This window comes from Capricornis sumatraensis, chromosome 4, assembly GCF_032405125.1.
Source record: "Capricornis sumatraensis isolate serow.1 chromosome 4, serow.2, whole genome shotgun sequence".
Taxonomy (NCBI): Eukaryota; Metazoa; Chordata; class Mammalia; order Artiodactyla; family Bovidae; genus Capricornis; species Capricornis sumatraensis.
Window position 1 is genome coordinate 57,269,213 of NC_091072.1, and position 27,970 is coordinate 57,297,182.

Here is a 27,970-nt window from a genome sequence, read left to right on the forward strand (position 1 = left end):
ATCAGGAGGCCAAAGTATTGGAGTTTCAGCTTCAACAGCAGCCCTTCCAAAGAACATTCAGGACTGATTTCTTTTAGGATGGAATGGTTGGATCTCCTTGCAGTCCAAGGGACTTTCAAGAGTCTTGTCCAATACCACAGTTCAAAAGCATCAGTTCTTCAGTGCTCACCTTTCTTTATAGTCCAACTCTCACATCCATACATGACCACAGGAAAAATCATAGCCTTGACTAGACGGACCTTTGTTGGCAAAGTAATGTCTCCTCTTTTTAATATGCTGTTAGGTTGGTCGTAACTTTCCTTCCAAGGAGTAAGTGTCTTTTAATTTCATGGCTGCAATCACCATCTGCAGTGATTTTGAGAACCCAAGGTATAGTTTTTGTTTTTGCTCACATCACTCATTCTTGGACTCAATTTTTGGTTTAAGGTATTTTCGAACAACTAGCCTTAGGTTACCGCTGACATCACTACTTTGCTGCTCCTCATATCTCTTTCTGTAGTCAATGGAAGAAACCAAACTGTCCACCCAAAAAATATTTGAAAGTAGAGTTGTTTTGATCTATAATAGAGTCTAATAACCGTAACTTTGCTTCCTACTCTAATCACTTGAAAATCTGGCATGGGTGTTTGCTTATTCTGTTTGTCTTTAGGCAGAGGTAAAGGGAAGGAGAGATGATGATGCCTGTTCTTGCTTAGTAAGCCCAGAGTGTTCTACTCAAGTGTTCTTATTGAAGATTCCAGTTCTGTTTAATTCTGTTCTGAATGACTAATAATTATTATGTCGAAGTTTTTGCCAGAGTGTTGTCTGGGAATTTCTGAATGGTTGTAATCACCACATATTGAGAGAATATGGAAAATTGATGGATGTTTTCCCAGGTGAAAATCTTCTTTCAAAGACTCTAATTACTCTACATATTTCCCAATCAAAAAAAGAATATTATTTTATATCAGTGAGCATTTTGAGAATACAGACAAAGTCCACCTAAGGACTATATAGATAAAAGGTTACATTTTTAACCTTGAGAATGAGTAAATGATCACTTGTTCATTTAGACATTGAATTTACTCTTTGTATCCAGCAGAAGATGAGTGTAATTATAGAATGGGAACACATTTCCATGCCAAGACATTAAGCATTAAAATTATGCTTATTAATGAAAACCTACCTAGAAAGGTATGTGTGTTTTTTGTTTATATACATATAAAATCTTTATTTTCTTATTGGTGTCTTTTGTATCTTCGTAGGAAAACTCCCACACACATTAAATAGCTTGTCTATTCTCTTTGAGAGAAGACTGCTGTATCTTGGCCTCCCCACTGAGTGAAGTCTCATTATAATTTGTCTCTTTATGTTTCCAGAATGCTGGCTCACATGCTTACCTCATTAATGAGACTGGAACGCATCTCATAATGGCTGGTTTGTGGCACTAAAGCCACACAAAGTTAAAAGAATGTTGCCCTTTAATCCATTGGCACAGGAAATGCATTTGCAGTACTGTTGCCCACTTGAGAGATCGATAGAAAAAGAGTTCCTTTTCCTAATTCTGTTAATTTTGAGCACTTTTATTTTCTTTTTGATTTCTCCCCCTATTGTGTGTCATCTTAAAATATAGGGAAAGTAGTTTAGTAAGATCCCAAAGTGTTTTGATAGTCAGAGAGGTGTCTTCTTTGGTTTAAAGCATTTTTTGTTTCTTAGGTCACGAGGCTATTTTCTTCACATATTTTCTTCATAAAAGCTGGATTGTTTCATGGCTAACCTGATTTGACCATAGCGCACTGCCTGGTGGGAAGCGTTAAACCTCTTATTTTAAGCTAAACAAGATTACTCTGAAGGCTGGCATTAAGGGGGTAGCTTTTAGTGTAATGGTTTAGGGGCTGTGGCACACCCGTGCAGTTTCAGTAATTGAACTCTTTGGGTACTTCAGTTTCCAATAGTTAGCTCTGGAAGCAGCTCGCCATGGGTGCGCAAGGAATTGCTAACTGCTTAATTTCCCCATGTTAGCTTAATGAGGAAGAATGGGTCACCATGCCAACCAAAACACCCTAGCCATGGGTTTAGAAGCGTCCTTCCCAGGATATTTGCTTCTCTTTTGGAGGTTTGTAGTAAAACAAAATCTGTGGAATGCCAGACGAAACACAAAACAGAATTTGAAATCAGTATATCATCTCTCATACAGTCCATATAATCATCTGTGAATATTTAACCTGAATTCAGTGGTCATTTACTTCATTCTTTTATACTGTCCTTTTAATTTTGAAGACATGTAAAATGTTAACAGACATTTATGTTTTTGTTAATTTTTCAGTTAATATTTCTTGGCTCCTAGATATTGACCCATCAGAGGCCATCTACTTAATTTTGTTTGGTTTCTAGCAACTCTTACTCTAGAAACAACCATTCTTTAGAATAGACTTTATTTTTTAGGACAGTTTTATGTTTACAGAAAAATTAAGTAGAACAGAGTTCTCATATAGTCAAATATAGTTTTGCCTGTTATTGACGGCTTACACTAGTATAGTATATGTGTTACAGTTAATTAACCAATGGTGATATATGCTGTAAAGTTCATAGTTTATTCAGATTTCCTTCATTTTTTCTTTATGCCCTTTTTTTTTTCTTTTTCAGGATGCCATTTAGGATAGCTCATTACATTTATTTGTCATGTCTTCGTCAGCTCCTCTTGGTTTTGACAGTTTTGCAAAACTTTACTTTTGATAAACTTGACAGTTTTGAGGATTCCTAGTCAGGTAGTTTGGAGAAGGAAATGGCAACCCACTCCAGTGTTCTTGCCTGGAGAATCCCAGGGACAGGGGAGCCTGGTGGGCTGCCGCCTATGGGGTCGCACAGAGTCGGACACGACTGAAGTGACTTAGCAGCAGTCAGGTAGTTGGTAAAATGTTTTCCATTGGGATTGGCTTGATGTTGTTCATATGATTAGACTGGATTTTTTGGTTTTGAAAGGAAGCACACAGGTAGAGTGGCATTTTCATCACAGAATATCAGAAATGAAGGGTACATTCTATCAACGTGATTTATTACTGTTCAGGTTGACCTTGATCATTTGGCTGAGATAGTGTTTTTCAAGTTTCTCTTGTAAAGTTATATTCCCTCTTGTTCCCATTTTCTCATATCATTTTATTATTTCACATGTCAGTATAGACTCATGGATATTTTATACTTTAGATTATAACCTAATACTACTTTACTTCTTTTCTTGCTCAAATTGTCTGGCTTTGGCCAGGGGAGCTCTTTAAGCATGCTCCTGTGTCCCTTTGACCCTTTGCTGTATCCTGGTGTGTGTGTGTGTGTGTGTGTTTGCTGAGCACTTTCTTAGTTTCTAGCACTAGAAGATTCTCTGGGCTCACCTTCTATATTTCCTGGCCCAGGCCGAAAATCAGTACATTTCTCCAAAGAACCTTGGTTCTGCGTATTAGAAAATGGTATATGAAATCAAGATGTGAACACTAGGTAACACCTTTTAAGCAATAACTAAAACAAAATTTTAAGTAAAATTAAGGAGTTTTCAACTATGTTTAAATGAAAGAACAATAGATGATCATCTTAGATTTTTTTCTCTTTTCATCACATTTAAAAATAATTTTTAATGTCCATTTTCTCCAATGTTAGCTAGTATCACATGAAGACATATCACATGAAGAGAAAATTTCAAATAAACTAATAGTTGTGATTGAAATTTAAAAAATCCTGTTGTTTCTGGTTGCTTTTTATTACCAAATTAATCCAAATATATTTGATTTTAAACTTTGGATAAATATCATGTGTTATTCAGTGTACCACATACATGAATATGCTTTAAAACTCTTTGGATTTTTATATGGCCATACTCTTCCCTTCATGAAAATCTTGTTCAATAAGTTGTAATCTTGTCTAAAAAGTCTGTACGTTTTCATCAGTGAATTTTAATCTTTACCTGATTTTATGAAGCTGCTCAATATTTGCCTGGATATAAGGAATATTTTCTAATACATGGCTAAGCTTAACAAAGTGTTATGGTATATTATAGAGTCAGATTAAATAAATGAAAAAATTCCTTATAAAATAAAGTGTTAAGTATCTTGCTAACATATGTTTTTTTTTTTAATGTACTAACATTTTTTTAAATTCTCTCAGTTTTTAAATTCTTTCCTCACAAAAACTGGATGAACTCACCCATTGAACCTCTTTGTAATTTTGAAATATCAAATATTAAAATTATCTTGTCTGTTAGTTGGTATAGAAAAAAGTTTCTGATGTTGTATATAGTGTAATTATTAATAAGGAAAACAATTTTCTCTTTGAAGGGAAACAGAACTACCCTGACAACTTGATTATGGCAAAATCAATTCTGATTAATCTCAGAATATATTCTAGAAAAAAAATTCCAATTATACTTTTAGCCATACATTCCTTCTTGTCATGTATTCAGAAAAATCTATTTTTATATTAATGTTTTGGGGTGAGTCTCCAGTGAGAACTATTTCAGAAAGGAGAACAGCGAGGAGAAATCCTGTATTGTTGATATAGCAAAAGCTTATGACTTCAGTGATGAATGGTGGATTCAAAATAGAGGATGCTCAACTTTTGTTATGTCTGTATAGTCTTTTCTCTCAGTTATTCTTATAACTTTCAGATACTGATTTTTATCTACTTTATTATTACCGCGCTACTATCATTGCCAAGGGCTTAATTTGGAATTAAATGAGCCTTATGCTTAAGTAATTTATTTTCATTACTTTGCCAAAAAGTGAGTCTCATGATGGTTTTAATACTCTAAAGCAAAATGTTTACATTTTTCTTTCATTGAGTCTGAAACAATTCTTTTCAGTTTCCTTTTTGTCTCACAATATGTGAGAGCAGAAGGCAGTATTGGAGCTGCCATCATGAATGGTAGTTTTCCTTGAACAATATAGAGGGGAGCTGTTGTAATTGAGTTTTGCTTTTCTCTTATATTATTTCATTAATCAACGACTCGCATGGGGGTCGGGGGGGAATCACTGTATGGCTTCTATAAAGACATCACCACTAATTTATGTGGCAGGGTCTTCTCATCAGCTTTGCGTTCATATTTCAGGTGATGTGTGGGAAAGACTTTGATATTTTATGATAAATTTCTCATTATTTGGTTAAGCTCTAGCTACATCCTTTTATTCCATTAGTATCCAAAGACGAGGGATAAAATTGTCAGCTATGAATTTTATATTCTTACCTGATTTCCATTCTGTGATTTCCTATTTGACAGTTGCAGAAAAATCTCTAAAATTTTGTGATTTAGAAATACATAATTCTTTAAAATGAAATGGAGATTAGATCTGGTTTCTCTTTTTATGTTAAAGAAGAATTTTAAAAAAAGAACATATTTGAATTTGTAGAGAAATTAGGCTTTCATGAAACAGATTTATATCATTCTGTAAGTAGATAGTGAATTAAACCATGAAGGAACCCTGTCCATTCAATAATTGACATAAAATATGTTTGCTGAGAATTTTTTTTAGGGATCTAGTCATTTTCCCATTTATAATTCTACTTTTGGAATGAAATTGTAGTCAGAACAGTGTTCCTCCAGAACATATGTCATTGCTTTTTTGTTCTTCATGGAGAGAGATTGAGACAGGCAAAAAATGTTATGATATAGAGGTGACAAGGCCAACTTTCTGTATATGACGATAACCAAGCTATTTTTAAATAGCCTTGGAGTTGTGCAATATTGTTTAATTTATAGCCCTTCATAAGGGCTTAGGAATGAGGATTTAGCATAACAAGATTCAAAATGTGTGAGATGATAGGTTTAAATAGACTTTCGGTTTGAGGGTCAGAGTTAGTTTAAGAATAATTTATTTGAATACTTACAAACGTCAGAGTGTATATTAACTTCTGGGAATTCAAAGATGTGTCAGTTATTTTACCCCAGATATAAAAGAGTCGGGTAACATTATCATAATTTTGTATGCCAGCTAGGGTGTATTGTGAAATTAAGAGATTTTCTAGGAAAATTAGGGTAAAGATTGCAAAATAATTATAGATAGATTAGGGACATGGAAAAGAGCTTTTAATTAAGGAAATTAAAATAGCTACCATAATTATTGAATATAGAAAATTATAGTACTAACACATTAGATACTTAAGTGCCTGTAACCAGAATTTAGATTTGTTAACATTTTTTGTATATTTCAAAGCAGAAAAATTCTCTTTTAAACTCAAGAAGCATAAGTTTAGGCATAACAGATCTTTAGACCTTTTGTTTATTGTAATAAATTTTGAGGGACTATGAATAAATAGCAACTACTCAGAAATTTGAAGCTACCTTTTTTCTTACTCATCAGTCCATCTTCCTGCTGTATCCTGTCCCAGATATTTCATCATCTTATGTTTGATTTAATTGTTTCTAGACTTGGAAAAAGTAAACCAACAAAAAACCTTTAGGAATGTATGTATGCATTTGTGAAAAAACAGTATTATTTCCTGAATGGCTAGTATGATTTTATAATATGCACATTTTACACAATGATTTTTCACTAGCTATGTTACTATAAAATTATTTGTTTGCCTTAATTGCTATATAGTATTTTTCATGTTGATATATATTTATATAATATGTGAAGTGAAAGTGAAGTCGCTCAGTTGTGTCTGACTCTTTGCAACCCCATGGACTGTAGCCTACCAGACTCCTCCCTCCATGGGATTCTCCAGGCAAGAGTACTGGAGTGGGTTGCCATTTCCTTCTCCAGGGGATCTTCCTTACCCAGGGATCGAACCCGGGTCTCCTACATTCCAGGCAGACGCTTTAACCTCTGAGCGACCAGGGAAGCCCCGAGAAGAAAGGCTTCCCTGACTGGGAATCGAACCTGGGTCACAGCGGTGAAAGCGCCGAATCCTAACCACTAGACCACAGGGAGCGTTGGCGCCAGGCCCTCGCCTGCTCCTGCTGAACCCAGCACCTCTGTAGCTATATACTATATAGAGAGATTATATATATGCTTTTCCTTTTAATTACATTATAGATTAGATCATATGATCATTACCATAATTTATTTTCATATTGATGTAATGAAGTTTTTAGTTCTTTCCTTATTTTTGCTTTTATTAACAATGCTTCATTAGATGACATTGTAGTCATATATAAGAGGTTTTATTAAAAGAGTATGTAACTAAATTCAGATGACCAAATGTTAGGGGATACAAATTATTAATTTCCCTAAACACTTCCAAATTTCCCACCCAGTATGCATAATTTATGTTTTTTCCCCAGTGTGTGGTAGTTCTCATTTCAGCCCAATTTCAGGGACTTTAATATCCAGTTCTTTTTTTTTTTTTTTTGCTTAAGTTTATTTGAAATATGTTCTTTTCACTTCAGCTTTTACTGATTATTGAGATTGAGCATCTTTTCAAATATTTATTGATTTCTTTTCTCTGAATTTCATGTCTGTAGTTTCACACCTATATTTACTATTGGATTATTTGCTTTTTTGTGGTATATACTTAGAAGACTCTTTTTTTCTTTTTTTCTGAGAACAAGCCCTTTGTCTTCTGTATGTTGCAACAAGACTTGAATATTTCAACCCTGAATTCTACTTATTCCAAAGATCTCAATTTCTTTGTAGCCTGACCTTCATGGCACTCATTTATTACACTAGGAATTCAATTTGTCCCAGAGCCTGAAAGGAAGCATTATTTACATTTCATTATGGTTCCTTCATTTAGCATGTGAGGAAAATATGCCTTAGACTTTGTGAAATGAAAGCTGGAGTCCAACAGTATTTTCAGTGATAATAATAAGTATTAGACTTGAGCAAATATTCGATGATTCTCAACCTTGCCTATGTTATAATCTCCGGTGGAGATTTTATACTAGAGCATCAGTATTTTTAAAAGCTCACAGCTGATATTGATCATCCTTTAGGTTTGAAAACTATCATTGAAGTCTCTATGATCCTTCTCCTTCCAAAGTATTTTTCTAGACAAAGTAGAATATGTGAAGCTCCAAGAATACATGGGCTCTCATTTCTTCTTACAGGTGTATATCCCACACATAAAAGAAGAGTGTCTGTCACGTAAAGAAGCCTTATTAAAGTCTTGAATGAACCAGTTAGCCTTTTTTTTTGTTATTAAATCGCAAGCATTTTATAATGCTGTCAATCATAGGTTATACCCAGATCATGTTAAAATTTCCCAGAATTTAGAATCTCATCTTCTGTATGTGGTGTTTTACCAGTTTTGACTTTCAGGTCTAAGGTGGCAGCTCATCAGAATTCTCATGCCTTATCTTGGGAATACCTGTGTTGAATCATTTTGCGGCCCCACTTGGAGAACAAAACAGTGCAGAGGTGCTGAGGCTCCTAGTTGTAGCTCAATCAAAACTGTTAACTTAACCCATAAATCAGATTTTAGCGACCAAAATCAAGAAATAAAAGCTTTCCATCTCCACAGGATTAGTGAATATGAGGTTAGAAGAGAGACTGGGTTTTTATCAGAGTTCCATTCTTATAAATGATAATTTAAACAAAATTCTATGAGAAGGCATTAAAGAGACTTGAAAGTCACAATTTCAATCTTTGGCTACCACTTTTTAAAGTATGAACCTACCTCAAGGCTTTAGAAATTCTTCCACTTTTAAAATTTTAGCCTTGATTGTCTCTAACCTGTTAGCTCAGTTTTCCTTGCATAGTGTCATTTATTTAGCCCATGTAGATTTTGCCATTATGGGAGAATGAACGTATGGAATGTCTCCCTTCAGAATCTTTGGGTCTCTTGATCCTGGTTATTATGTCAGTTGTTTAGATTAGAGACTGTACACGAAAATGTTTTAAAACGTATAATATCTTAATGCACATTTTATTTTTCAGGCTTTTTCATTTTTCTTATTTTCTCAGCACTTAGCCTTATGGGTTCCCAGGTAGTTCAGTGGTAAAGAATCTGCTTGCCAATGCAGGGGACACAGGAGATGTGAGTTTGATCCCTGGTTGGGGAAGATCCCATGGAGGAGAAAATGGCAACCCTCTCCAGTATTCTTGCCGGGATAATTCTGTGGACAGAGAAGCTTGGCGGGCTACCATCCATGGGGTCGCAAAGAGTCAAATGAGACTGAGCATGCATGCAACCTTCTTATATAATATTTATCATTGAATTGTTTTCATTACTCACATCTTTATTTTGTAGTTGAGTGTATTGATATTTTCTTCCATCATAATTAAGACTAGAATCACTTAATCATATCTTAATTCTTAATGTTTTATTTTTATAATATTTTATTAAAATTTAATATAATGATGCTTTTATTAAAAATTAATAAGATAGTTTTGCCTTATGGCATTTCTATAAGAATCAAATTATATAATCATTAAAGCTAATTTATGATTATATAATTATAATCATAATTATGTAATCTTTAAGGCTAATTTATGCTGAAGTTGAAGCTCATTACTTTGGTCATGTGATGCAAAGGTCTGACTCATTTGAAAAGACCCTGATGCTGGAAATATTAAAGACAGGAGTAGAAGGGGACAATGAAGGATGAGATGGTTAGAGGCATCACTGATTCAATGGACACGAGTTTGAACAAGCTCCGGGAGTTGGTGATGGACAGGGAAACATGGCGTGCTGTAGTCCATGGGCTCAAAAAGAGCAGGACGTGACTGAGGACTGAACTGAACTGAAGACCAACTTATTCTGGAGTTTCATGACCAGCAAAGAAACCTGGTTACATTTCTCTCCCCATGTAATTCTCTTACTCCCTTACTTTTCTTGCCTGAATATAGCTGTTTTTTTGATGCCTTCTTCCTCTCCTCATCTTCTCTGCTTACCCCCATCAGAAGATACTGTAGTAGAATGGCCCTAGTTATACTTAGAGGACTTGGTTAATACTCAGTTACAAAATGGACTTTTGGTACAAATTCCAAGTTAAATTATTGTCCCAAATCTGTCTTCTTTATGATAAATTGGTACCTTGCCTCATTTGTCTTTGCCAAATAATATGTTTCTCCTTTGTGTAATCTAAGAATACTCAATTATGTGATTGATCTAACAAATTATTACAACTTTTATGGTTTTGTGAGTTTTCTCCCTTAAAATCAAGAAATTTTAGAACTTTTACTGGATGGAATTTTAGAGGAGCAAAGGAATAGTTTGTAGAAGTTATCCTTAGATAAAAGTGTGTCTTCAAACATTGGCTTTTGCTAGGACAGACCTGAAATGGAAAGACTGGTGGCTAATGAACACATTACTCCCCCATCATTAACAATTCTATTTAGCATTGCATAAATTAATTTTGAGCAGGAATCTGCCACAAATGTTTTAACACGTGTTAAACAGTTAATTTTAAGCCGTTAATTCTGTGAATTTAGCATTAATGTGTGTGTATGTTAGTCACTCAGTCATGTCTGACTCTTTGCAACCCCGTAGACTGTAGTGCACCAGACTCCTCTACTCATGGGATTTCCCGACAAGAATACTGGAGTGGGTTGCCATTTTTTTTCTCCATGGGATCTTCCACACCCAGGGATTGAACCTGGGTCTCCTGCATTGTAAACAGATTCTTTACCGACTGAGCCACCAGGGAATGATCTGACATTAATGAAAATTTTCTACTTTGGGGAGTTTGAGTTTGAGGTACCTAATGTATCTCTGACTGTGCCCTGTAGGCAGTTGGGTAAATGACTATGAAGATGAAGAAAAGTTAGGATGATGTCATTAGTATTTAGTAACAATTGGTAATATCATGATCCTTGCTGACATAGGTTCAGAGTAGAGATGGAGCAGATGATCCCGGATGAGTTCTGTAGCTTCTAGCAAGTAGAGCCGGGGTGAATGAGAGACAGTCAGAGGGGGAGAGTTCAGTGATGGGTGCATCATATGATAAGACACTATTTTCATAGAACTTGTACATGCTCAAAATACATTGCTTTGTGGACCAGGATTTTTTCCTTTTTGAGGAGGGATGTAATTGACATTTAACATTGAATTAGTTTTAAGTATACTACATGATGATCTGATATATGTATATATTGCAAAATGAATACCTCAGCTAACATCCATCACCACAAACACACAAATTTCTGTTTTTTTCTTGTGCTAACAACATTTAAGATGTATTCTCTTAGCAACTTTCAAATATGCAATACAATGTTTTTAACTACCATCCCCATGCTATATATTACATCTCCAGAACTTACTTATCTTGTAACTGGACATTTTTTTTTTTTCTTAACCTTTTGACTATCTTTACTCCTTCACCCATTTTGGCTGTCCTCCCAACCCCTGCGTCTGGCAATCCCAGTCTGTCTACAAGTTCAGTTTTTTTTTTTTTTTTTTAATATTCCACCTACTAGTGAGGTCATACAGTGTTTGTTCTTCTCTGTCTGACTTATTTCACTTAGCATAATGTCTTCAGGGTCTCTTGTTGCTGTTGACAGAACTTACAGTTTAATGGTTGAGTAATACTCCATTGTACATAGATAGCACATTTGCTTTATCCATTCATTCATTGATGGACACAGGTTCTTTCCATGTCTTGGCTGTTGTAAATACTGTTGCAGTAAATAGTGATTATGGGTGTGTAGGATCTTTTCTAGATAGAGATTTCATTTCCTTTGGACAGATGTCCAGAAGTGGAATTACTGAATCGTATGTTAGTTCTATTTTTAATTTTTTGAGAGGCCTCTACAGTGTTTTCTCTAGTGGCTGCACCACTCTGCATCCCCATCAAATTGCAGAAGTGTTCCTTTTTCTTCACTTTCTCACCAACACTTGCTACTTCTTGTCTTGTTGATAATAGCCATTCTTACAGTTGGGAAGTGATATCTCATTGTGATTTTGATTTGCATTTCCCTGAGGATAAGTGATATTGAGCACCTTCTGCTATACCTGTTGGTCATCTGTAAATCTTCCCTGGAAAAATGTCTGTTCAGATCTTCTGTCCATTTTTAAAAGATTGTTGCTTTTTTCTCTTAAGTTATGTGAGTTCTTTATATATTTTGTGTTAACCCCTTACCAGATACATAACTTGCAAATATTATCTCACATTTTTAGTGGTTTGCCTTTTTGTTTGATGGTTTCCTTTGCTGTGCAGAAGCTTTTTAATTTGATGTAGTCCACTTGTTTATTTTTGCTTTTGTTACCTTTTATAGGTTTTTTTTAAGCTAAATATTTGGCATATTCTTTGTATGGTTCCAGGCACCTTTCTGAATGTCTTTGAGGAAGACAGTTTTATATAGTGCCAGAATGTGTGCACTCATTCTGTGGGATCTCAGTAAGAGATCACATTAGCAGTGAATCATTACAGTTGGGAAATGGTGTCGGCTCTTCTCCCTTTCCCACTGCCTTTTTGGAACTTAAATTGAGGTCACTAAATTCTTATTTGGGTTGAAAGAGTTTGCCAGAAATTTCTTATTAACAGTGATGCCCTTTGGCCTTCCTCCCTCAGTTTTGTCTTTTTATTAAAGTCATTTTACTTTTAAAAAGTTATCATTGACATGAAAATTTTAGGATTCATGAGGAGTCTTATTAGATGTTTATTATCACTGATGTCGCTGAGAGCACCAGATAGCAGATGAAAGCCCAGTGTATAAATTCTGCAAAGAGATCAAGATAGTTAAACAGGGACTGGCACAGACATACCACAGTTCCCCTTATTAAATGAAAGTATTTGTTCCTGTGAAACCTTTTGTAAGCTGAAATAGCATAAAGCAAATAAGCTATATTACCTTAGGAAACATCTTGGTAGCAGATGTACAAAATAAATGGAGATGAGGTGCAGATGGTCCCTGAAACAGTTTAAAGCCCTGGCAGCTTGAGGCTGAGGGTAGTTCCTGGGGAAAATGCTTGGTGATTCCACTCTCACTGTTTGGGGTATGCACTGCCTCTCTAGAAGGCTCCCTGCAAAAACAAATGCTGAAACTGTTTTCACTTTTCATCTTTTTTGTAAAAGTGAAAATCCTCTTTGCATTTTTGTTGTTGTTGCTAATGAGAATAGGTACTAATTTAGGTCTTTTGTAAAAGCAAAGTGGCATTAAGTGAACATTTGAAAATCAGGGTATACCTGTAGCTAAATTCTCTTTTTCCTTTGAGCCATGCAGAATCCTGTCAACTTCATGTTTTTTGGAATGCCTGCTCTTTGTTTTCTCCAGAATCTAAACTATAAAATGAAAGAAGACGTTTATTAGATGTCTACTATATTCCATATACAGTGCTGAGTACTTTATATTGTGGTCTCATTTTGACCTAATACCAGTTTGGGGAGGGAAATATTTTCAACCCATTTTATAGAAGTCAAGAAATTGAAGCTCTGGTTACTGGTATTTAGAGAGAAACAAGAGGAAAAGATACTCATGAAAAATTGTATACAGAATTGGATTCCATAGTCAATTTTTTTAAGCTTATAGGAGCCGTAAGCATGTTTAAAGGAGATAAAAACAAAGTCATGTATTTGAAACCTAATACTCTGTTTTTGGTTGTCCATTTAAAGATACTTTTCATTTTTAAATGATCTGTTCCTGTGCCGTATTGATGATGATCTTAATTTTTTCCCCCTCTCTTTTGGTTTCAGGGGAAGAACTTGTCTCTTTTTCTCAGCATTAGTTTGTTAACTTTCTGGGGAACTTCCCTTTTGGGTGCCCGTTTATACTGGATGGGAAACAAACCACCAAGCTTTTCCAACTCTGACAACCCAGCTGCTGATTCGGACAGCCTCCTGGCTCGCACGCTCACCTTCTTCTACTTGCCAACCAAGAACCTTTGGCTGTTGCTATGCCCAGATACCCTCAGTTTTGATTGGTCAATGGACGCCGTGCCTCTGCTCAAAACAATTTCTGATTGGAGAAACTTACACACTGTGGCCTTCTATACTGGACTCCTCCTCCTTGCCTACTATGGTTTGAAGAGCCCAAGCATAGAAAGAGAATGCAACGGGAAATTTGTAACAAATGGCAAGCAGAATGCAAATGGACATAGCTGCCATTCAGAGGTGGAGTACGGGAACTCAGAGATTAAACCCAGCTTTGCATCCAAAGTAGAAAATGGCATTAGAAACAATGCATCGCAGAGAACACAGCTTCCTTCTACGGAGAACATAGTTGTTCTGTCTTTATCTTTGTTAATAATACCCTTTGTTCCTGCCACGAACCTGTTTTTCTATGTCGGCTTTGTAATTGCAGAGCGAGTATTGTATATTCCGAGTATGGGCTTTTGCCTCCTCATTACAGTGGGTGCCAGAGCCCTTTATGTCAAAGTCCAAAAGAGGTTTCTCAAGAGCTTGATTTTTTACGCTACAGCTGCATTAATTGTTTTCTATGGACTCAAGACGGCAGTCAGGAACGGAGACTGGCAGAATGAGGAAATGCTGTATAGGTCAGGGATAAAAGTAAACCCAGCTAAAGGTAATATTTTATTTTATGCTTTTACCTGGATGGCTTACTCTTTCTGCCTTTTTCTATCCTTCCTTCTTGATTTTAACAGAGTTAAGAAAGAAGAGGTTCTTGTAATACCTTCTTGAACATTTTTTTTTCTTTTCTTTTAAGAGATGAGCAATGTGACCATTTTAGAGACTACCATTGTTCCATATCTGGAATAGGGAAGTGTTTTCCTAAGTTCCTGACTATACTTGTCCAGAGGAGTTAGAGCTCCTATTGTGTAAAAATATTGACTGTCATCAGAATTTAGAAAAATGCTTGATTTCCACATTTTAAAATAGTGATATGGACATCATCTCTTTTCATCATGTAATAAAAGTCAGGTTATCTCACTTAAATACAGTTTAGTTCTTCTGTTTTCCAAGCATCGCCTGAGGAAATACCACAAGGCTTACATTGACATTTTTAAAAGATTTGGAGATAAGGCTACCTCTGAATCTTGGCATCGTGTCTGTAGGTGTCAGTGTGTGTGTGTGTAAGCGTTGAGTCATCCTTAGTTTTGCAGAGGCTAAATTATCTGGATGTTGCCAAGCAGTTTGCGCATTCTCATTTGGAAGTGCTTAAGTCACTTAAGGAAATACACTTTTTACTGTACAATGAGAAGATTGAGCATATTTTTCATGATTGCTTTTGATTTAGAAAATTATTTAGCAAATCTCAAAATCTATTGCTAGAGTAGAAAGTAGCCTTTAAAGTGTAAATGAATAGTCAAAAGCTGTAAATTCAGTGATTTCTCTGGTTTAGGCAAGGAAATGATGACAAAAGCTAGAGAGCAGTGGAATGAAAATAAGTGTACATTTTAAGTACAAAAATATATCATAGTAAACAGTGCCAGAGTCTTGTTCTTCATAAGCTTTTTTTTTGTGTGTGTGATTTATCCTTTAAATTATGGCAGCTTGCATAGTGTTTGAACTGGGTTTTTCTACTTTTTTTTTAAGCACATTTCTGTACCAGTATTCAAATACTGAATGTGTGTGAGACTGTTCCTAATGAATGGAATGGCCTGCTGATACATATCAGGATATTTATCCAAATATCTAGATGTCCCACAAACAACTCTGGCATTTCTATCTGATTACCAATTTAGAGTTCTTGAACAAATATTCATTTCTTTAAGACAAGGGACTAATTGTTGTTACTTAAAATGTTTAATAGATTGCAGAGACTTTAATAGGACCAGAAACTTTAAAATTGAGCTGATACATAGCATAGAATTCTTCAGTTCTCATGGAAAACTCTTTACCTTGTGGCTTTTTACATAGTGAGCACTACACAATTTATTGAATGTCTGCACCTGAATCTTGCTGTAAAAATTTTTGCAATCCGTTCTTATAGAATGCTTTTCGGCTAGTTTTTCTTCACTGGTACATGAGAATATATAAAACATGGCTAGGTTGCCGGTTTATTTTCCTGCTGTTTAAAAGAGATACACTGTAAGGAATTAAAAGAAAACCCCAGCATATTTCATCACAGGGTTGTTTGAAGGATTTATTAAATGTGTTGGTTAAGTTTCAGGTTAAGCTAGTAACAAAGAGGCAAGATAACAGTGGCTGAAAGAAGATAGAATCGTTATTGTTTCATAACAGTCAAAGCCTGTGTAGCCCAGAGCTGATAAGATGGCGCCATGGGTCTTCTGGATCTGTATGCCTTTGCTTTTGTTCCCTTGCCATCTCAGTGGGGTAACCCTGTCCAAGTGGTCCAAGATGGCTCAGTGTCACTTCAACACTTCAGCTAACAGGAAGAGGGACAGAAGGGACAAATGGTGGGTGTTCCCATTCTCTTTAAGAGCATATCATAGAAATTGCCATCCCATGCTCTTTCCCAGACTCGGGGCCACACCTCACTACAAAGAAGGCTGGGAGATATTATCTTTATTCTGGGAATCCAAGCACCCTGCCACACTGTATTTCTTTTGAATAAGAGTAGGGCCAATCCTGAGATGCTACTATAAGTACCAGTCTCTGTCCCAGGGTAGGTGAAAAAATTCCTGAATATTTTCCAGCATTAGCTACTATACTGTTGACAGTTATGATTCCAACTTTGTTGAAATTATTTTGGTGACATGGTTAAAATGATTGATCGTTTCTTCATCCATCTGTTCATGCAGTAAAATAGTTAGTAAGCATGTCTGATATATTTTTGTGTCTCCTACTGTTTAAGAAGTATGATAGTATCTGCTGCTGCTGCTGCTAAATCACTTCAGTCGTATCCAACTCTGTGCAAACCCAGAGACGGCAGCCCACCACGCTCCCCCGTCCCTGGGATTCTCCAGGCAAGAACACTGGAGTGGGTTGCCATTTCCTTCTCCAATGCATGAAAGTGAAAGTGAAGTCACTCAGTCATGTCCGACTCCTAGCGACCCCATGGACTGCAGCCTACCAGGCTCCTCCATCCATGGGATTTTCCAGGCAAGAGTACTGGAGTGGGGTGCCATTGCCTTCTCTGGATAGTATCTAGATACTCCAAATATTATTAGTTAAATGACTGTACAGCTGACCAGTAGTATAAATCCTCTGAGACATCAAAAATTGAATTCCTGAACAATCCCTTTCTGAACCTGTCCTCCAGCCAAGTGCTTTACCATCTCAGTTGATAGCAACTGCATTTTCTCAAAAGCTTTGCCCAACGTTAGGAGTTATCTATATCTGCTCTTTTCATTTTCTACCCTACATCCATTTCATCAGCAAATCCCCTCTGTTCTGTCTTCAAAAATATATCCAGAACTTGACCATGTATTACCATCTCCACTGCTACCATCATGCCCCAAGTCACCACCATCTTTTATGAGATTATTACTAAAAGTCTATAGCGAAAGCTCCCTGCTTCCATTTCTTTGCCTTTTAGCATGCTTTTGTGAGAGTCATACATGATGTTATCAGGTATTAATAATAGGAATTTAGGTAAAAAAGGCTTAGTGTGAGTTTTAATGTTAATCTGAGCTGGGCTTGAGTTGAATGTTTGCTGTAGATGGAGGGATTGTATTTCCCTGGTTTCCTTTTCTCTTCTATAGTCTTTGGGTTTTAGCCCAAACTTGGAGTCTGTATTTTGCATCTCTTTCTCCTGTAAATTAACCATATTTATACTGGAGCCCTGCTGGTATGTTGGTTAAATGTAGGAGAAGGAATGTGTCCTCTTTTTTGGTGATTAAACCTTAGTGTCTCTGGGCTGTCACCTTTATGAGAGTTTCTTAACTTTCCTTCTCTCTCCTTCTTGTTGGGACAGGAAAGCCAGAGGGGATGGGAGGGAGAGGAGTGCCTGTCCCTCACAGCCCTGGGAAACAGCTGTGGTAAAGCTGCTTCCCTGGAGGGGAGACCTTTGTTATGAAGGAAGATCATTTCATAAAAGTTCTTTTTCTCCTCCTCCTCAGAGCCAGGAAGGCCTGTTTCTTGGCTTTTCAATGCAAGAAGCTGGGAGTCCCTGGGCCCTGAACTAAAACCCACGAAAGAGTTGGATGCTAGATGCCTCTAAGATTAGGGGCTCCAGAGATTTCTTACTCTCACTTAAGCTCCACCACATTCAGCCTTCAGCAGGTTATTGCCAGTTACTTATTCCTATCAGTTTTTCCTCCAGGTAATCTCATCTCTTTGCAACTGGTTTTCCTTGAGTTTGCCATTTGTTTAGCACATTCTTATTGTAAGAATGGGAGTGAGGAGTTCCAAGCTTTTTATACGTCTGAGTTGAACCCCTGCTTCCATTTTTTCATCCTTGGCATCGACCTTTCATCAGCAGCCCTAATGATTCTTTTGAAACATAAACTGGACTGTGGTGTTCACTGCTCCCAGTGCTCCACTGGCACCCATTTCTCTCCAACTCAAAAGCACACAGGCAGAGACCGGACTCTGTAGTCTCCCAGCCTTGCCTTCGCTTGGCTCACTCCAGCCCTGCTGGCCCATATGTTGTGCCTTCTCTATGCCAGGGAAACCCTGGCCTCAGACCTTTGGCACTTGTTACTGCTTTTTCTTGGAATGTGTTTCCTGAGATAGTCTCCCTCAACTCCTTTAGGTCTTCAGTGCAACGCTGCATTATCAGTAAGGTGCTGAATGTCAAATTGTCTGCTCTTTGTAAAATTACAGCTACCCTTATGCTTCTGCTTTGTCTAGCATTCCCTGTCCTCTTTCCATACTTTGTTTTTCCCATGACATTTAGGACCATTTGACAGACTATATTTTCCTTATTTCTGTGTTGTTTGAATGTGTTGTTCAGTGTAAAGTATAATGCATGACAAAAGAAGACAAGGAGTTTTGCGTTGTTTTTTTTTTTTTTTAAATGCTATGTACTTGGCTACTAGGATAGTGCCTACAAGAGAGAGGGGTTTTTTTGAGTGAATACACTGATGAATAAATGTTAGTCGTAATCCTCTTCCTTAAAAAATTTTAGAACTAATTTGAGATAAGATGTTTATTTATTAAGGGAAATGAAAGTGTAAAATATGTTTTGATGTACCACACCCTTGTCACCAAGTCCACGCTCGCTCTGCTCACCACACAACAGGCCAGTAAATCCAAGAGAGGAGGTGTTGAGGCAAGGAAGAGACTTTAATCGGGGAGCCAGCTGATCTAGAAGATAGCAGGCTAGCACCTCAAAATAATCATCTTTTCAGGGCCTGGTTGCCAGGTTTTCTCGTAGATCAGAGATGGAGGGGAGGTGAGGAAACGAAGTAAAAAGACTATTCAGTCCTTGAAAACGTCCTTCACAGGTGGTTGACTCAGGTTATCTCCCTGAGGCAGGCCATTATGTATGTTTATAATAACAAAAAAAAGGGTTGAAGTCACAGGAAGCAAATCTAGTGTAAATTTAAAATTAACCCTTCCTATTCCATACTAAGGCATGTTTCGTTATAAGAGGGATAGAATTGGGAGTGGAGTTAGTTTTGGACTCCTTGAGTCCCTTTGAGTCCCTTCTGTGACATAGGCTTCCATTTTGATACGAGGTAAAACTTAAAATCCAGGTTCCTGAACTTCTTCTATTTATAGCATGCTAATAAATATTCTGGCTCCAGTGAGTTCCTTAGCAATTATGAGACTGGTAGTGATCTTCTTTAAGAGGTTTTTCTTAGTCTGTGATGTTATTTGAGCCTAGCCAAAGATTAGAAATGCTTTAAAGCCAGTCTTATGTAACTGTGTTTGAGATTACAGTTATTTCATTGAGTTAGTTTTTTTTTTTTTTTCCTGCCTTTGAAAGCCTTTGCAAATTTTGGAGTACTTCAGTCTACTATTACTTCAACAGAATATGATTTTAAGCCTCATGAAGCATTATACATGAAAGCTGCTGCCTTCAGTAATGGGTCATACAGACAGCTGCCAGTCATTAACTGATTGGATGCAAATGATGATGAGTAGAGCCTGTCATATAGTGAGTGTGCTTCTAATTTATGGTTTAAATCTGGATAGTAGAGAAATGATAGCTGATTTGGACTATGTAAACCACAAGTCCTATCTCATTATGTGGTTGATAATGTCAGGAAAATACTAGACATAGTTGATTGCTGCAGTTTGCTCATTTACAATGACTCTGCATTTTTGTGCTTAGGAAGGAGGAAATTTTCTTTGCTTTAATAAGCAAGCTCATTATTTAATGAACAAGTCAATATATTTATATTATTTAAATATAATATTTAAACTTTTTTAGTGTGTGTTTAAAGCACTGTGTTTTATATACTATATTGATAAGTATTTGCTTGGAAAAAGCATTTCTTAATTCATTACAAAGTGGTTAAACGTATGACTTTTCTTTCTTGGCCTCTGGCCTTATCTAAATTCCCATGTGTCTTTGGCTCTTACGGAATTTGGCACCATTGAGTTCTGCTACTAGGGCTTTCAAGGCACACTACACAGTTTGACTCTCTTTCTCTCATTTCCACAGCTGTCTCATGTATGGTTTTGCCTCCTCTTAAAATTTATTCATTCTGCAAGGTTCTATCCAAAGTGTGCCTTCATTTTCATTTCTGTATAGAATCCAGAACACTACTTGGGATATATTAGTATGGAGTCAATAAATGCGTCATTGAATTTCCAAGTTACTTTCCCCGTGACTGTAGGACTTCTCCACCTCGGTGGTTTGTCTGCGTCTCAAACGCATCTCCAGTTTTCCCTAAACCACCTATTTGCTGACTTCCTTATTAATTATGGTCATAAGCAGAGACTAACAAAGTTGTTATGGATAAACAGATCAGTGAACTCATATGCATAAAACAGGATGATAATGATAGCATAAGGGCAGCATATTTAGTGTGCTAAAAGGCATTTACAGTTTTTCAAGTTATAAATTAAAAATTAAATCAGCTGTTTAGAATGGTTGGTTTATTAACTCTATAGCAATTTGCCTTACAAAACATGATTGTGATTTTTTTGTTTGGAAACAATTTCTGAAAATATTTAGGATTAATGAAGCAGGGTTCATCCAAGGAAAATTTAGCATGATGACATTTATTTTAATGCTCTTTTCTGATGTAAGTATGTAAAATTATGTAAAATGACCGCATATTTGAAATTATAAAGGTGATTATTCACACATCCTACTGCTGCTGCTGCTAAGTCGCTTCAGTCATGTTCGATTCTGTGCGACCCCATAGACAGCAGCCCACCTATATTTCCTATATTCAGTCCCTCCTTATGCAGATAACAAATATTGAACGTTTAGATATAGAAAAACAAATTAAATAGTTGTTTCAGCTGTGCAACATTTGACAATTTTTCTTTTTTCCTAGATTTCTGTGAAATTGATAGTTCTATGTCAGCTTCACATGGTTGCAGATTTCAAGAAAGAAGTATGTGCAAGGAATATCATTTTATGTAGGAAAAAATTCATAATTTAAGTGAAATCTAAACCACCAAGTCATGTGAAACTTGACTAATTCATTGTGGATTTTATGGTCTAAGTTTTTGATTACCTCTAATTGACTGTCTTCTTTAACTGTGGTATGTTGCAATTAACCAGCTAACTTTGAGATTGTTTAATGACTCTTACTATATTTCTTAGATTATTTGTCAAGTTACAATACTTCTGAGGTAAGATGAGAAAATTTCAGAGGTTCAGATTTTTATGAAAAATAAAATTTAGCAGTTAAGTCAAGAAGGAAAACCAGTATAATATTTTATAAGATTGACTGTCTTGAGTTAAAAAGCTATAAAATACAAATTTTCATTTTTGACAGAGATGTGGTAGGAGATAGCTAGCAAAAAGTTCCCTAAAAGGCTGATTGAGAGACAAACAATACAAAGTGGAATAAGATTTCCATAGGGTAAAGAAATTCTGTGTTTCTTCTGCTGCTGCTGCTTTTTTTAAGTGATGTAGGATTCTGTTATTTTCTGTTGAGCAATCGTGATACAATTATTGTACTAATCAAAAATCACAATAGTAGAAGATGTTTATCAGTTTTCACAATCAATAGCCAGACAAAAAATAAAAGATCATTAAAATTGCAAGCCATAATGGGAACATGATTACCTAGCAATATAAAATACACACAGTGTGAGGGGTTAAGTAGAGTGATGTGGGAAGTGGAAGTGTGTGCGTGCATGCGCAGATTTTCATCTGCCCAACCAGTTGATGTCTTTGGCTCCTGCATTTAATCCATTTACATTTAAGGTAGTTATCGATATGTATGATCCTATTACCATTTTCTTAATTGTTTTGGGTTTATTTTGTGGAGATCTTTCCCTTCTCTTGTGTTTCCTGCCTAGAGAAGTTCCTTTAGTGTTTGTTGTAAAGCTGGCTTGGTGGTGCTGAATTCTCTTTAACTTTTGCTTGTCTGTAAAACTTCTGATTTCTCCATCAAATCTGAACGAGAATTTTGCTGGGAGGAGTATTCTTTGTTGTAGTTTCTTCTCTTTTATCACTTTAAATATATCATGCCATTCCCTTCTGACTTGTAGAGTTTTTGTTGAGAAATCAGCTGATAACCTTTTGGGAGACATCCCTTGTATGTTCTTTGTCATCTTCCCCTGTTGCTTTTAATATTTATCTTTGTCTTTAATTTTTGTCTGTTTGATTATTATGTGTTTCAGTGTATTCCTGCCAGGGATTCTCTGTGCTTCTTTGACTTGGTTGACTATTTCCTTTCCCATGTTAGAAATGTTTTCAGCTATTATCTCTTCACTTATTTTTTCAGGTCCTTTCTTCCCCTCTTCTCCTGGGAGCATGATGATGTAAATGTTGGTGTGTTTAATGTTGTTCTGGAGGTCTGTTAGGGTGTCTTCATTTTTTTTTCAATGTTCTGTGGCCAAGATTTCCACCATTCCATTCTCCAGGTCATTTATCCGTTCTTCTGCTTCATTTATTCTGCTCTTGATCCCTTCTAGTGTATTTATTCATCTCTGTTTGTTTATTCTTAAGTTCTTTTGCGTGTGTGTATGCTTAGGTGCTCAGTTGTATCTAGTTCTTTGCGACCCAATGCAACGTAGCCCACAAGGCTCCTTTCTCCATGGAATTCTCTAGGCAAGAACACTGGAGTAGGTTGCCATTTCCTTCTCCAGGGCATCTTCCTTACCCAGGGATCAAACCTGGGTGCAGACAAATTCTTTACCATCTAAGCTACCAGGGAAGCTTAGCTCTTTTAGGTCTTTGTAAACATTTCTTGAATCTGCTCCATTGTTTTCCTGAGATCCTGGATCATCTTCACTATCATTATTCTGAATTCTTTTTCTGGAAGGTTCACTATCTCCACGTCATTTCCACCCACTCCCCAACCCCAGGGCTTTTATCTTGTCTTTTCATCTGTGACATAACTTTCTGCTTTTTCATTGTGATTTATGTGATTTTTGTTCTAGCCACTGTGAGATTGTGCTTCTCTTTGCTTCTTCTGTCTGCTTTCTGATGGAGGAGACTGAGAGACTTGTGTACCCTTCCTGATGGGAGGGACTAGTGGTGAGATAAACTAGGTCTTGCTCCAGAGGGCAGGGCTGTGCTTAGTAAAGCTTTAATCCAGTTGTCTCCTTACGATTGGGGTTGTGCTCCCTCCCTGTTAGTTGTTTAGCCTGAAGTGACCCAGACCTGGGGTCTGTGGGGTCCATGGTAGGGTTAGTGGCAACCTCCAAGGGGACTTATGCCACGGGGCCCCTTCCAGGACTGCTGTTGCCAGCTCCCCAATTGTGTGGGAAGCCTGCTGACCCATGCCTCCATGAGAGGTCCTCCAATTCTAGCAAGGAGTTTGGTTCAGTCTTTTGTGGGGTCACTGCTCCTTTCTCCTGGGTCTTAGTGCATGTGAGATTTTGTTTGCACCCTCCAAGGATGGAGTCTATTTCTCCCAGTCTTGTGGAAGTCCTGTAATCAGATCCTGCTGGCCTTCAAAGTCAGATTCCTTGGGAATTCCCAGTCCTTTTGTTGGATCCCCAGTCTGGGAAGCCTGCTATGGGGCTCAGAACCTCCACAACAGTGGGGGAACTTCTTCCGTATTATTGTTCTCCAGTTTGTAGATCACCCACCTGGCAGGTATGAGATTTGATTTTGTTGTGATTGTGCCCCTCCTACCATCTTGTTATGGCTTCTTTGTCATTAGACATAGGGTATCTTGTTTTGGTGGGTTCCAGTGTCCTCAAGTCAATGATTGTTCAACAGATAGGAGCAATTCTGGTGCTCTTGCAGGAGGAGGTGAGCACACATTCTTCTACTCTGCCATCTTGAACTGGAAATCCTGTGTTTCTTCTTCTTAATTTGTCTCTTCTGAGTAGAAAAAAGAAAAATAAGGGGGTTGACAAGAATGAAATGAAAATGTCTCATTGAAATGAAAATCTCAAGCAAAGGATTTTTAAAAAGTAAAATCCTAAATTGTTAAGGCACCTTTTAAATATTTGATTCTTGAGTAAGTTAACTGTGGTTTCTCATTGACATGGAGTAAATCACAGTAGTTCAAAAGCATATCGTTTCCTCTAAGAACAGAGTAGTACATAAATATCTACTTTGGTTCCAGTTCTAATGACTGCAAGTACAGTTTTTCAGGGAAGAAAAAAAGACAGCACAACGGATTCAGTAAAAATGGTCTTATTGTGTATTAACAATAAAGTAGGTGACATATCACTGTGTCTTTGGGATTACCATAACAAAACTTACAGAATCTTTATGGGTGTTTGAAAGCCTTTAACCCTAAAATTAGTGTTGCCTTAGATTGAATATATTTACTAGTGGTTATATTTCAAAGAAACACACTCACATATAATTAAAAGAAGTATGAAGTTATATTATTCTGATTTCCATATTAGTTTTTGTATTTCATTCTTAAAATGTTCTAGCATTTCTTTGCTTCTCTTTTGTTAAATATATATGAAATATTTCATTCATTGAGAAATATATCCACATACCTTGTATTTGAACCACTTAAAGGAAACCACTAAAACAAATAACACATTTTGCATATTGAGAATAAGCTATTACCAGAATCACTGTTGACCCCCCAATACATCTTTTTATTTCAGTTTTATTGCTTTCTCTTGTGTTCTCTTATTTTATGCTAGAACCTCCATTACAGTGTCAAACAGAAGTGATGACAGTGGATTTTTATTTCATTCTTTTTTAAGAAAGAATGTTTTAAATGTTTCACCATTAATTATGTGCATTTTATATTTTTCAGTAGACAGCTTTTATCAGAGTTTTCCTCTTATTTCTAGTCTGAGTTTTCTTTCTGTGAGTTAATATTGATAATGATAGGCATTTCCCCCACTTAATCTATTTATGCTAATGATTTATATTAATAGATTTTCTAATGTTGAACTTACTTTGCATTCCTGGAATATGTCCAAGAATTACTAACTATGTATTATCCAGTTTATATTCTTCTGAATTTTTCACCCATGTTCCTGAGTGAGACCAGTGCTTCTCTTCCCAAGGCTTGAGTTTGTGTGGCTTCTCTTATCCAACCTCTCTTTCGAAGCCAATTAAATCCCAAGCCCTGATTCCTCTTAGTTCTACAAATTTACACGGGGTGAATGCCATCTTCAGAACCTATTAACCTTCTGGACTCATGGTTTTGAGCATTTCTGGGTTTGAGGATTCCCCTTACTGTCCCATCAATTAATATTAAGTGAAAGTTGCTTAGTCGTTCCGACTCTTTGTGACTCCATGAACTATATAGTCCATGGAATTCTCCAGGCCAGAATACCAGAGTGGGTAGCCGTTCCCTTCTCTAGGGCATCTTCCCAACCCAGGGATCGAACCCAGGTCTCCCACATTGCAGGCAGATTCTTTACCAGCAGAGCCACCAGAGAAGCCCATCAATTAAGACATTCATTGACAAATACTCACATTTTCTATCTAGCATTTTTCAGTTCGGTTCAGTCACTCAGTCATGTCTGACTCTTTGTGACCCCATGGACTGCATCACACCAGGCTTCCCTATCCATCACCAGCTCCAGAAGATTGCTCAAACTTATATCCATTGAGTAGGTGATGCCATCCAACTTCTCATCCTCTGTCGTCCCCTTTTCCTCTTTTCCTGGCATCAGGGTCTTTTCCAGCGAGTCAGCTCTTCACATCAGGTGACCAAAGTATTGGAGCTTCAGCTTCAGCATCAATCCTTTCAATGAATACTCAGGACTGATTTCCTTTAGGATTGACTGGTTTGATCTCCTTGCTGTCCAAGGAACTCTCAAGAATCTCCAAACCTACAGTTCAAAAGCATCAGTTCTTTGAGACTCAGCTTTTTTTTATGGTCCAACTCTCACATCCAAACATGGCTCCTGGGAAAAACCATTGCTTTGATGAGACAGACCTTTGTTGGCACAGTAATGTCTCTGCTTTTTAATATGCTGTCTAGGTTTGTCATAGCTTTTCTCCCAGGGAATAAGTGTCTGATAGTTTCATGGCTGCAGTCACCATCTGCAGTGATTTTCTAGCCCAAGAAAATAAAATCTTTCATGGTTTCCATTGTTTCCCCATCTATTTGCCATGAAGTGATGGGACCAGATTCCATGATCTTCGTTTTTTGAATATTGAGTTTATTCCAGCATTTCCACTCTCCTCTTTCTCTCTCATTAAGAGGCTGTTTCAAGTTCCTCTTTGCTTTCTTGCCATGAGGGTGGTGTTATCTGTATATCTGAAGTAATTGATATTTCTCCTGGCAATCTTGATTCCAGCTTGTGCTTCATCCAGTCCTGCATTTCGCATGATGTACTTTGCATAGAAGTTGAATAAACAGGGTGGCAATGTACCGTCTTGACATACTCTTTTCCCAATTTTGAATCAGTCTGTTGTTCCATGTCTGATTCTAACTGTTGCTTCTTGACCTGCATGCAGATTTCTCAAGAGGTGGGTCAGGTGGTCTGATATTCCCATCTCTTGAAGAATTTTCCACAGTTTGTTGTGATCCACACAATCAAAGGCTTTGGAGTAGTCAATGAAGCAGAAGTAAATGGTCTTTTGGAATTCTCTTACTTTTTCTATGATCCAATGGGTGTTGGCATTTTTACCTCTGGTTCCTCTGCCTTTTCTAAATTCAGCTGAATCACTGAAGTTCTTGGTTCATGTATTGTTCAAGCCTACCTTGGATAATTTTTAGCATTACTTTGCTAGTGTGTGAGATGAGTGGAGTTGTGCAGTAGTTTGAATATTCTTTGGCATTATGTTTCTTTGGGATTGCATTTTTATGTGTTCTATATAAGGAGAGAATCTCTGCACAGAGTTTTACCACACTACCAGAAGGAGAAACGCCTAAGAAATAAACATAAATCTGGCATCTATTAAGGAATAGGTTAGCTATGTTAGAAATTATTTTTGAGACTAGAGTTTAAGACATAGCTAATATTTTTGAAATTTTAAGTTCTCCTTCAACAAAAGAGAACAAAACTGCTAAAGTCAGTCAAAAAATGTATTAGAGCAATGTTTTAGGCAAAATCAAATTTCAGGTATTTGACTCATAAAACACAGAAGGCTGAACAGCTAAAATATGTTTATTTTCTGTTGTAATATACTTACAGATAATGTCACAAATACAGCAGATTTTCAGTAAGGCACATTTTTCAGTTTTATCCTTATTAATCACACACACCTGTACTTGTTCCCATGGAAGTAAAGGAAAATTCCAGTTAAGTCTTAAGGGATTATGGAAAAATCTGAGATGTTCAAATCATATGATTATTGAAAAAACACTTGGATTTAGGAGACTTTATATGTATAATTCAATGGGAAAGCAAAGTGTGAGCCCTTTTTTAATGCATAGGAGTGTTAAATTAGAAATCTCTCTTTTTAGTCTTGCATATTAGTATTAATTACAAAATCTAAATATTACTCTCTAGGAAATCTAGTAGAAAACACACATAGATGCTTGCTAAAAAATTAAATACGAACCAAAGGCTAAAAGTTTTTATTTAAAAATGATAATATTGTTTCCAAGTAAGACGCTACAATATAACTTGATTAAATAGTAGAAACAAAAAACAAACGAAACCCTTCTGGAGGGCAGAACTATATTAGGTCCTTTGTTGAGTCTTGTATTTAGGTGTCTAATACTGGCTGCCACTCTGAACATTTATTCAGTCACTTTAAAGAGCATAATTCATTCCTTCATGTAAAACATTATGGGATATTATTTTAAAATATCAGTGTTAATATTTTTCCGAGAGTAATATAGGCATACATTTTAA

The 27,970-nt window shown here is 36.5% G+C and overlaps 1 protein-coding gene across 1 annotated transcript in view; it reads left to right on the forward strand.

The window, feature by feature from the left end:
• The window catches only part of TMTC2 (transmembrane O-mannosyltransferase targeting cadherins 2), a 422,905-nt gene that overhangs the window by 194,786 nt on the left and 200,149 nt on the right, over window positions 1–27,970 (forward strand). The window contains exon 3 of the mRNA XM_068970906.1: window positions 13,538–14,366. Coding sequence (XP_068827007.1) covers window positions 13,538–14,366 — 829 coding nt within the window. The remainder of the gene's footprint in view (window positions 1–13,537; window positions 14,367–27,970) is intronic.